Source organism: Nycticebus coucang, chromosome 3 (genome assembly GCF_027406575.1).
Source record: "Nycticebus coucang isolate mNycCou1 chromosome 3, mNycCou1.pri, whole genome shotgun sequence".
NCBI classification, from domain to species: domain Eukaryota; kingdom Metazoa; phylum Chordata; class Mammalia; order Primates; family Lorisidae; genus Nycticebus; species Nycticebus coucang.
Window position 1 is genome coordinate 89,535,720 of NC_069782.1, and position 11,513 is coordinate 89,547,232.

Below are 11,513 nucleotides of genomic sequence, written 5' to 3' on the forward strand. Positions count from 1 at the left end.
TGGCGGGCACCTGTGGTCCCAGCTACTCGGGAGGCTGAGGCAAGAGAATCACTTAGGCCCAAGGATTTGGAGTTTGCTGTGAGCTGTGACGCCACAGCACTCTACCAAGGGTGACAAAGTAAGACTCTGTCTCAATAAAAGAGTGAGACCTAGTCTCTAAAAACGGCTGGGCAATGTGGTAGGCATCTTCAGTCCCCACTATGTGGGAGGCTGAGGGAAGGGGATTGCTTGAATCCAAGGGTTTTGGGTTGCTGTGAGCTATGACACTGTAGCTATTGAGGGCAGAAGTGAATCAAAAAGTCACCTGTACCAACTCAGTAACTCTAAAACATCCCCTCCTCAAATTTCCCAACTTCATACAACCAACAACCTTAACTCTGAAGCCTGAATAGAACAGCATGAGGATCAGCATGTGGCAAACAGCAAGCAGCACACAAGATAACCCCTCACATTCCTAAAAATCACACACAACCAGGTGACTTATTTACCAGAAAGTGTAAGGCTCTTTCAAATCCCCCACTTACCCAGCACTCATTTGCTCCATAAGTACAAGCCCACAGCACAGATAATTAACCACAGATCCTATATACTTCAGGTTAAATGAAGAGGTTGTGACCTAGTAATTTTAATTTCTATCGAGGCCAGCAAATAATTTTTAAAGTAACAATAATAATTTTAAAGTACTAAGTTGAGACCCTTCGACTATACTGACAGCAAATATTAACACAAGAACACCAGACTAGCCCCATGTGCGCCCACATTGCTGACACTCCACACCTGACATCTTTGGGCTATTAAAGGGAAGGGCAAACACCACTCCATTAGATGTTTTCCCTGAGTGCTTAATGGAACATGTAAACTTGGGAAGGAATTAGGCCAGGCACGGTGGCTCATGTCTGTAATCCTAGCACTCTTGAGAGGCCAAGGCAGGTGGATTGCCCTGAGCTCACAGGTTCCAGACTAGTCTGAGCAAGAGTGAGACCCCATTCTAAAAATAGCTGGGCGGGCTCAGCTCAAAAAATTGTGGCAGGCTCCTATAGCCGTACCTACGTGGGAGGCTGAGGCAAGAAAATCGCTTGAGCCCAAGAGTTGGAGGTTGCTGTGAGCTATGACAACACAACACTCTATTGAGGGCAACACAGTGAAAATGTCTCAAAAAAAAAAAAGTAACAGCAGACTAACTTTTGATACCCCCAGGAAACTGTAAATAAATTTCAAACAACCAGACACATGAAAAGTCTTTATTAATCCCCTTGTGAAAACATCTATACAACGGCTGCAGATAACATCACTGTAGAGTCTTTAGTCCTTCGCCTGTCAATCAAAAGAAAGAAGGTTAGTCAGCAACTGCCTTTAAAATTCTTTAAAAATTAATCTTCATAAAATCCAAAATTAATAACACTCATGCAGAACAAAGATTAGTAACCTAAAATACAAAGTTATTTTGCACAATCATAACAATGTTGTGAAAGAAAACTTACAAACGTTCAAAGAAAAAAAAAATCTTACAAACATTCAAGTTAGGAATGAAACAAACCAAAAAAATGGGTTTGTTAAATATTCCTACATTTTAAAAACAAAACCATGTCACTGTTAGTTACAGGTTAAAACTCCTCAGACATTTATAAATCTACTTCTAAATGTTTTTCATATGATCTACTTTAAACTAAGGAGTCTAGTGATCTCAATCAAAAGCTTGAATTATACCTGTTATCCAATCTCCAGCTCACTGAATTAGTGGCAGGGAAGGGAAAGAGAGGGAAGAGGGAAAGAAACATTTCATTAATAGTCCCTTTTCAAACTCCAAAACAATGTGCATTGAAGTGCATGCAATCAGATACCTTAAAGTTGACCATTTTGTTCTTTGCAATTGTATATACAGCACCCCTTAAGACACACTGATTTTACTTCTCCCAACTCTGAGAACACTTTGCCTGATTACTGTGGTTCTTATGCAAACAAGGCAGCAGGTAGACTTCGCAATGAAAAGATCCTTGTATCGATGTGTTTATCAGTCCAGGATATCCAGATGCCACTGCCTATGAGTTGATGAAGTACAGTCCTTTTGCTCTGCCCAACATCGTGTTGGGCACACTGACACCACTGTTAAGACTCCAGAATCATCACAGATTTAAGTCTAATTTAACCTCAGTGAGAGCTCTAAATGATCAGCCAAGTCTTTTAACACATTAACTGTAACTATCTATGGGAGTTATATGCTTCTTTTTTTTAACTTTTTGTAGTGATGAAAGGATCTCACCATATTGTCCAGGCTGGTCTTGAACTCCTGGCCTCAAGCAATTCTTCCCCCTCAGCCTCCCAGAGTATTGGGATTATAGGAGTGAGCCACTGCGCCTAGCCAAGTAGGTATTTTTTCCAAGGGCTCTCCTCACAATCCAAGTGGACTTTTTTTTTTTTTTTTTGTAGAGACAGAGTGTCACTTTACCACCCTTGGTGGAGTGCCATGATGTCACAGGACTCACAGCAACCTCCAGCTCTTGGGCTTTCGTGATTCTCCTGCCTCAGCCTCCCAAGCAGCTGGGACTACAGGCGCCCGCCACAACACCCACCTATTTTTTGGTTGCAGTTCAGCCGGAGCTGGGTTTGAACCCACCACCCTCAGTATATGGGGCCGGCGCCCTACTCACTGAGCCACAGGCGCCACCCAGGAGTTATATGCTTCTTATGCTAGTTTTGAGCCCAGGGGCCCATGAAGCAGCATATACAACTTACATCTCTTGACCTACCTCGACCTAATAAAAACGCCATAGCCCCAAGAAAAACAATTTTTTTTTCAGTGTGGAAGTCACCATTCACGGTGGCACCTGTAGTTCAGTGGGTAGGGTGCCAGCCACGTACACCAAGGCAGGCAGGTTCAAACCCAACATGGTCCTGCTAAACAACAATGACAACTGCAACAAAAATATAGCCAGGCATTGTGGTGGGCACCTGTAGTCCCAGCTACTCAGGCAGCTGCACCAAGAGAATCGCTTAATACCAAGAGTTAGAGGTTGCTGTGAGCTGTGATGCTACAGCACTCTACCCAAAGAGTAGACTTTGTCTCAATAAATAAATAAATAAATAAATAAATAAAAATAAAACATTGTTGGCTTGGTAAAAAAAAAATAAAACATTGTTGGCTTGGTGCCTGTAGCTCAAGCAGCTAAGGCGCCAGCCACATACACCAGAGTTGGCAGGTTCGAATCCAGCCTGGGCCTGCCAAACAACGACAACTACAACCAAAAAATAGCCAGGCCTTGTGGCGGGCACCTATAGTCCCAGCTACCTGGGAGGCTGAGGCAAGAGAATCACTTAAGCCCAGGAGTTGAAGGTTTCTGTGAGCTGTGATGCTATGGCACTCTATCCAGGGTGACAGCTTGAGGCCTTGTCTTAAAAAAAATAAAAAAACAGGGCGGCGCCTATGGCTCAGTCAGTAAGGCGCCGGCCCCATATACCGAGGGTGGCGGGTTCAAACCCGGCCCCAGCCAAACTGCAACCAAAAGACAGCCAGGCGTTGTGGTCGGCACCTGTAGTCCCAGCTACTCGGGAGGCTGAGGCAAGAGAATCGCTTAAGCCCAGGAGTTGGAGGTTGCTGTGAGCTGTGTAAGGCCACAGCACTCTACCGAGGGCCATAAAGTGAGACTCTGTCTCTACAAAAAAAAAAAAAAACACATTGTGGCAGTGCCCACAGCTCAGTCAGCAGGGCACCAGCCACATACACCTAGGGTGACAGGTTCAAACCCAGCCCAGGCCTGCTAAGCAACAATCACAACTGCAACCAAAAAATAGCTGGGCGTTGTGGTAGGCGCCTGTAGTCCCAGCTACTTGAGAGGCTGAGGCATGACAATCACTTAAGCCCAAGAGTTTGAGGTTGCTGTGAGCCATGATGCCAGGGCCCTCTACCCAGGGCGATAGCTTGAGACTGTCTCAAAAAAAAAAATAATAATAAAAAGACACCATTCACAGCCAAAAAGTAACACAAATTAGTATTTTAGAAGAGGCATAAGTTAGATTAAGTAAAAATACAACTGTTCTTCAAATATGAGACTGCTTATGCCTGTTTGCTGTGGCTCAGGCCTGTAATCCTAGGACTCTGGGAGGCTGAGGCGGGTGGATCCTTTGAGCTCAGCAGATTGAGACCACCCTGAGCAAAAGCAGAGACTCCCATCTCCACTAAAAATAGGAAAAAAATTAGCCAGGCGTGGTGACACACACCTGTAATCCCAGTTACTCAGGTGGCTGATGCAAGAGGATCACTAGAGCCCAGGAGTTTGAGGTTGCTGTGAGCTATGATGTCATAACACTCTAGCCTGGAGCAACAATGAGACTATCTCAAAATTCATTCATTCATTCATTAAATAAAACGCTGCAACCAAAAGGCAATAATAACAAATACTGATTCTAACATCTGAACAAAACAGTGATTAAAAAATACATAGCTATACGGGCGGCGCCTGTGGCTCAAGGAGTAGGGCGCCGGTCCCATATGCCGGAGGTGGCGGGTTCAAACCCAGCCCTGGCCAAAAACCACAAAAAAAAAAAGAATGTTTAAAAAAAATAAAAATACATAGCTATGCCTGGCAATTTTTTTTTGGAGCCAAATAACATTATGTGCTCATTCATGCATTCATTTTCCACTGGCTTTTCAGAGTAGTGCTAGTAGATGCACCAGCTCAACTTGATGCAGGAACCTTGATGGCCCAAGTCCCCACTGGTAGCCCCTCTGTATAAGTGGGACTCAAAGGCTGAGCACATTAACTCTTGAGACTCAAAAGCTGAATGAAGAAAAGAATCATGGTTAGACGTCCTTCACACCTAGGTTAGGAGACAAACTCTGACTGTGCTATTTCTCTCAACAGCTACACGTTCAGAAACAGGAAGTTCTCAGTAGTGAGTGCTCTGCACGCAGCTCATTCATTACCACAAACTCCATGGCACTGGGAATTAGTCCTGGGTGGCCAATACTAAGTTTATTGCCTTGCTTGGCAGGGAGTGATTGCAAAAGGAAAACCACAGAAGCAGCAGCCATACTGTTTCAAAACTCCACTACCCTCATCCCACTCTTAGCCCTCTACCCATTACAAACATGGGCTGTGCAAATGTGCAAAATATGTTCAAAATGGGGTAGGGGGTCATTCTGACCAAATACTTATGGAAAAAGTGTATCTACCAAAGACTTTGATGTGAATATAAAATTACCTCAAAAGTTTTTCTATTTTAGGCCAGGCACAGTAGGTAACGCCTGAAATCCTAGCACTCTGGGAGGCCGAGGCAGGTGGACTGCTTGAACTCACAGGTTCAAGACCAACATGAGCAAAAGTTGAGACCCCCTCATTTCTACTAAAAATAGAAAAACTGAGGCAAGAGAATCGCAAAAGTTGGAGGTTGCTGTGAGCTATTGACACCTCAGCACTCTACCCAGGGTGACAGCTTGAGACACTGTCTCAAAAAAATTAAATAAAAACAAATAAAATAATAAAAATAAGTAAAAAATACAAATTAAAATGAATGAAATGAAATTACAATAAGCTAGGCATTGTGGCAGGCATCTGTAGTCCCAGCTACTTGGGAGGCTAAGGCAAGAAAATTGCTTAAACCCAAGAGTTTGAAGTTGCTATGAGCTATGACTCGACAGCAGTCTACCCGAGGGCAAAACACTGAGACTAAGTCTCAAAAAAAAAAAAAACTTTTTCTATTTTAAAAAAAGATGGCTGTGATCCTAGCACTTTGGAAGGCAGAGTCAGGATCCCTTCAGCTCAGGAATTCAAGGCCAGTCTGAGCAAGATGAGACCCCATCTCTACTAAAAATAGAAAAATTATCTGAGCATTGCCAGGTGCCTGTAGTCGCAGCTAATCAGAAGGCTGAGGCAGGAGGATCACTTGAACCCAGGAGTTTGAGGTTGCTGTAAGCTGGAAGGCTGAAGCAGGAGGATCACTTGAACCCAGGAGTTTGAGGCTAGGAGGCTCTCACCTAAGGGCAAAAGAGTGAGACTGTCTCCAAAAAAAGGCACTAGGCTGAATTTTAGAGTTTAGTTAATAAGGAACAATGAAAATGGTCAAAGGCAGCTTTGAGCAGATACCAAGACAGAGGTGTTGCCAGGTTTTATGCACCAGTTACCACAGCTGCCAGAGAATCATCTGGTTTCCTGGCTCCAGAGGGAAAGACGGTGCCCTGGATGAGAACCTTTCCCAAGCCCAGGGTTAAGTAAAGCCATTTCCTTACTGTGATTCTCTGGGACACAGCATTTCTCAAGTGGAAGTTAAAAGATGTCCATTGGGTAGTGCATCCACCTTCCTCCAATAAGTCACTTCATCGTGTTAACATGCATTTTTGAGTTACAAATTAAACATGATTAAAGAGTTTTCCTCCTTTGTTCATTATACACTATCTTAGATATCACTGGCATTGTAATAGACCACACTATAAACTGTTGTCCAAAAGCCAACATGCAAAGCATCAAAGCAAACTCAGTGAAGGTGATGCATCCCCACACCGTGCTCATAATCTCAGTACCTGCTAGACACTTCATTTCTGATGAACAAGAAATCCAAGAAGTAGAAGGGAAAAGCAAAAAAAAAAAAAAAATTTCACAGAACACTTGATTATTTGTAATTTAACAACCCAACACCTTAATTCTATTCAAATTATTTACAATGCACAACTATTTCAACTATTTGTAGCTGGCAAAGCTGGGAAACTGCTTATCATTAAAATCACTTAGGTCATGGCCAACTGGAGAGGAAAGCAATCTGAGATCCTTTGCTGTCTCTCCAGTGTGCCAGGAAAACACGTGAGCCACGTTGATCCAACTGCTTCTTAAACCAGTGTCCAGTACCATGTTAAGTAAGTAAGTTAAATCCCAGGGAGCAAGATCTGCTCCCCTTTAACAGTGTTTGCCAATTAGTAATAAAATGAAAACTTTTGGTGATGGGGCTTGAAAAATACTCAATGCAATCATGAACCAATGTGGCCCTCGTTATGCTATTCTGTGAGGGGTGGGACAAGCTACTCTACTGAGGTAAGACACTACCATACGTAGCTTCTCAAAGTATGTTACCTTCTGGAATCCAAAAGAAGAGGGAAAGAAGAAACATTAAAAAAGGTTATTAAGAAAAACTCCTTTTCTAGAAACTAAAGACCTACAATTAATGGCATTTCTGTATTTTCCTTGATGAACTATACCTTTTTGCCAGCACCAACATTAGCCTTTGCAGTCCCCCTGACTTTCTTCATTCTGTTCTTGCGTTCCTTTCGCTGCTTTCTTGATGTCTTTTTCTTCTCGTACAGGCCATGCTGAAGGAGAAAGGCATGTTATGTAGATGACTTGCAAGCATTAACTCATCTTTACCCACCAGCCTGGGAGCTAAGACAGAGCTTAAGAAACACAGCTTTCCTGGCTCGGCACCTGTGGCTCAAGTGGCTAAGGCGCCAGCCACATATACCTGAGCTGGCGGGTTTGAATCCAGCCTGGGCCTGCCAAACAACAACGATGGCTGCAACCAAAAAATAGGGCGTTTTGGCGGGTGCCTGTAGTCCCAGCTACTTGGGAGGCGGAGACAGGAGACTCACTTGAGCCCAGGAATTGGAGGTTGCTGTGAGCTGTGATGCCATAGCACTCTACCTGGGGCAACAGCTTGAGGCTCTGTCTCATAAAAAAAAAAGAAAGAAACACAGCTTTCCAAACCAAAAACTTTTAAGTAATACTTGTTTATGCTGGCCAGCGCAGTGGCTCACACCTGTAATCCCAGCACTCTGGGAGACTGAGGCAGGTGAACAGCTTGAGGACAGGAGTTCGAGACCAGCCTGAGCAAGAGCAAGACCCCGTCTCCAAAAGTAACCGACCATTGTGGTAGACACCTGTAGTCCCACGGAGGCTGAGGCAAGAGAATCGCTTGGATCTGAGAGTCTGAGATTCCTGTGAGCTATGACACCACCACACTCTACCAAGGGTGTCGAAGTGAGACTAGCTCAAAAAAAAAAAAAAAAACTTGTTTATGCAGCTCAACAAACAAACATGGTGGCTCACGTCTGTAATCTTAACACTCTGGGAGGCCCAAGAGGGAGGACTGCTTGCATTCGAACCAGCCCCAAGAGTTAAGACCTCATCTCTACAAAAAAAAAATAAAAAAATTAACCAGGCACGAAGTGTATACCTGTAGTCTTAGCTACTTGGAAGCCTGAGGTATGAGGGTAGCTTGAGTTCCGGTGAGGTTGCAGTGAGCTACGATGACAGCACTGCACTATAGTCAGGGTGACAGAACGCAGGTATCTCCAAAACATACATACATAAGACAACAAATCACAAGAAGTACAGAATAGCTTCACAGAAAACAAATGGTCCACTTAACACTCAACACTCTTTGAATGGGAAATTTAGAAGACTGTCTGTTACTGTCCAGCCTTGGACCCATAGCATTGTTTCTTCCTCTTCCACAACACATCTCCCAAGTGGCTTCCCTTCAAGATCTCCTCCCATTTCACCTCCCTTCAAGGTCTCTCCTCCCATTTCACCTCCCTAACACTCCCTGAAGAGAATCCTTTACCAAGAGCCTGATCTTCTCTACCATGGAGATTCCAATTTATGCATCTACACTCCGCCCACCTTTGCACTTGCTGTTCCTTCTGCCTAAACGAACAGAAACTGTTTCCAAATCTCAGCTTCAATGTCACTATCTCAAAGATCTCCTGAAAATATGGCATTTATCTATTGCAGGGGTCTCAAACTGCGGCCTGCGGGCCACATGAGGTGGTGTGATTGTATTTGTTCCCATTGTGTTTTTTTACTTCAAAATAAGGTATGTGCAGTGTGCACAGGAATTTGTTCGTTGTTTTTTTTTTAAACTATAGTCCGGCCCTCCAAAGGTCTGAGGGACAGTGAATTGGCCCCCTGTTTAAAAAGTTTGAGGATGCCTGATCTATTGTATCACCAGCATTTTCCCTCACCAATATTTTTTTTATTAAATCATAGCTGTGTACATTAATGCGATCATGGGGCACTATACACTGGTTTTATAGACCGTCTGACACATTTTCATCACACTGGTTAACATAGCCTTCCTGGAATTTTCTTAGTTACTGTGTTAAGATATTTACATTCTACATTTACTAAGTTTCACATATACCCTTGTAAGATGCACCGCAGGTGTACCTCACCAATATTATATGGCAAGATTTACACAAGGAGTAAATGGATTAAAAAGAACAGATGAAATAGCATTCAAAGTAATGATGTTTTCTTGTTGACTAGAATATAAGCTAGGGAGCTTGCTCTGTTCACTCTGTAGTGCTTGGCACTCAGCATATGATCAAACACCTTTTGTGGTTCCTGGCTACTTATGGGATTAAGTCCAAACTCAGACTTTTGCTATTAAAGGAGCTCACTAAATGTGGGTGCCCGGCTAACTTTCCAAAGTCATCCCCACACTTAGCCTCTGGATAACAAGACCCCCTAAGCATATCTCTATGAGCACTATTTTATCTGCTATTGAATCCACCTCAAATGCCAGACTCCAATTCTGAACCCCCACACCTGTGCATTTTGTCAAATAACCTCTTATCTTAACCCTTTCAGGGTTCTTTAAATGTCTGTATGTTATCCCTCCCAAACTGCTTGGTCTTGCTCATCCCATCACCCACAACACAACACTAATGAAAAATCTTCAGAAGCTGTTGAACAAATGGAAAGACACCTACCCTTGCAAGTCTATGTTTGGGTTCATTTTTCTTTGCATAATCCAAAGAATCGTAAATCATGCCAAAGCCCGTTGTCTTCCCACCACCAAAGTGAGTTCTGAATCCAAATACGAAGATGACATCAGGTGTGGTCTTGTACATTTTGGCTAGTTTTTCTCTAATTTCTGTCTTTGGTACTGTTGCCTTCCCAGGGTGAAGGACATCAATGACCTAAAATGAGATATCAAATTTAGCATTTAGTATAATAAAATAAATTTTTAGAAATGAACAATTAACCAAATATTGATGTGTCTTTCCTCACCATTTGTTTCCTCTGAAGTAGTCGGTTAGTCATGAACTTCCTGGTCCGGATAGTTACTGTGTCATTCTGAAAATATAACATTCTAGTTAATAAAACTACTCAACCTTTTCTTAACATTGCTGTGATTTTCCAAGACCTAGAGTTATGCCAAACTCACAGGACACACCTAACAAAATTCCAAGAAAATACACTCAACAGTTTTGTGTGAATATGTAAATCTTACCTCACTTAAGTTAATAGCTATCATTCTGGAACACGATGCCTCTACCAGGTATCACTACTGATATTTTGGTCTAGATAATTCTTTGCTGGGGGAACTATCCGAACCTTTTTACATTATCTGTAAGAATCCCTGGCCTCTAACCACTAGGTGCCAGCAGCATCTCTCTGCCAATCACACAGTCATGACAATCAAAAATGTCTCCAGACTTTGCCAACCGCTCTCTTAGGGGCAAAAATCACCCTCAGCTCTTCTCTGAAATAAAAACTACTGCAGCTCACATCATAGTCACTCTCACACAACTTTGTATGTAACATCCTGCAAAACCTTGAAACAAACATGGCACTCACTTCCTCCGTGTAATCTACCCTTCTGTAATAGCTCCTTAAAGCTCACAAAATATAGTATTCCCCTCCAAATGACTCAAGAGCATTCTTCTATTAACTGGCAAGCAATATGGGCATTCAGCAATCTTATGCTGACAAAAAAAGGCTAACTTTATCAAGAAGAGACTTTTATAGCAATAACTAACTAGTTTACTAGACTTTTCACTACAGTTTGAGAAACCATACCAAATTAAATTCACTTCAGTGGTTCCAAATTCTCGGAAATAAAGAATCAGGGGAAAAACTGCTTGCAGGTGGAGTTAAAAGACGGGCGCTGGACTCTTAACTGAGAGAGCTAACAAGTCCCGACTTATGAGTAGACCGACTTTTGGTAGTATTCCAACCAGAGCCTCAATTTTCACAATACGGGGCGAGAAAACACATTACGAGAACAAGTTTTTTAGCTTATACTTGGGAATAGTTTCAGTCGCCGCAACTGGCTCAGGTGCTGCCGGCACCTTCATTCACAACTTGCCTAACCATTTTAGGACAGAAGGCGAAACGTGCCTACTAGGGACTACCTCCAGCCCCATCTACTGTGCCACACGAGGTCGACAAGCTCAGCAGCCGCTCTCCCACTCTCCATGACCTGAAGACCGAAACTCAGCATGCTCCTGTCAGCAACCCAGTCCGTCAGCCCTGATTCCCTGCCAGCGGCCCCGACGCCCTTGGCAACTAGCCTCTGCCAAACACGTCCAGAGAGGAGCAACTGGGCTCCAGGCGGCTGTAGCTCAGCCGGCAGGACAAGGGGACAAAGGATGGCTTAGATATACGGCTGATGACAACATGGACACACACAGACTCACCATGATGGCGGGTGATCCTCGGGCAGCCAGGGAGGAAGAGAACCACTTTTTCGCCGGCCAATCATATCAACGCGCACGGAAGGACCCCTGACGCGCCGACGTGGGG

The 11,513-nt window shown here is 43.5% G+C and overlaps 1 protein-coding gene across 7 annotated transcripts; it reads right to left on the minus strand.

Moving 5' to 3' along the window:
* Positions 1 to 1,223: 1,223 nt before the first annotated feature.
* Positions 1,224 to 11,513, minus strand: RPS24 (ribosomal protein S24). Of its 7 annotated transcripts, none has more exons than XM_053586208.1 (5): positions 11,408 to 11,504; positions 9,996 to 10,061; positions 9,695 to 9,904; positions 7,184 to 7,294; positions 1,224 to 1,314 (listed from the first exon to the last, which is right to left on the minus strand). In XM_053586208.1, exons 1-5 carry the CDS (start codon positions 11,408 to 11,410, stop codon positions 1,303 to 1,305), a joined length of 402 nt encoding a protein of 133 aa, XP_053442183.1. In that variant the 5' UTR covers positions 11,411 to 11,504; the 3' UTR covers positions 1,224 to 1,302. The 7 variants fall into 7 exon arrangements, with proteins under 7 accessions (XP_053442183.1, XP_053442181.1, XP_053442180.1 ...); XM_053586206.1 differs by lacking the exon at positions 11,408 to 11,504 and adding an exon at positions 10,219 to 10,257; XM_053586205.1 differs by lacking the exon at positions 1,224 to 1,314 and adding an exon at positions 2,221 to 7,061 and having other exon boundaries at positions 11,408 to 11,513.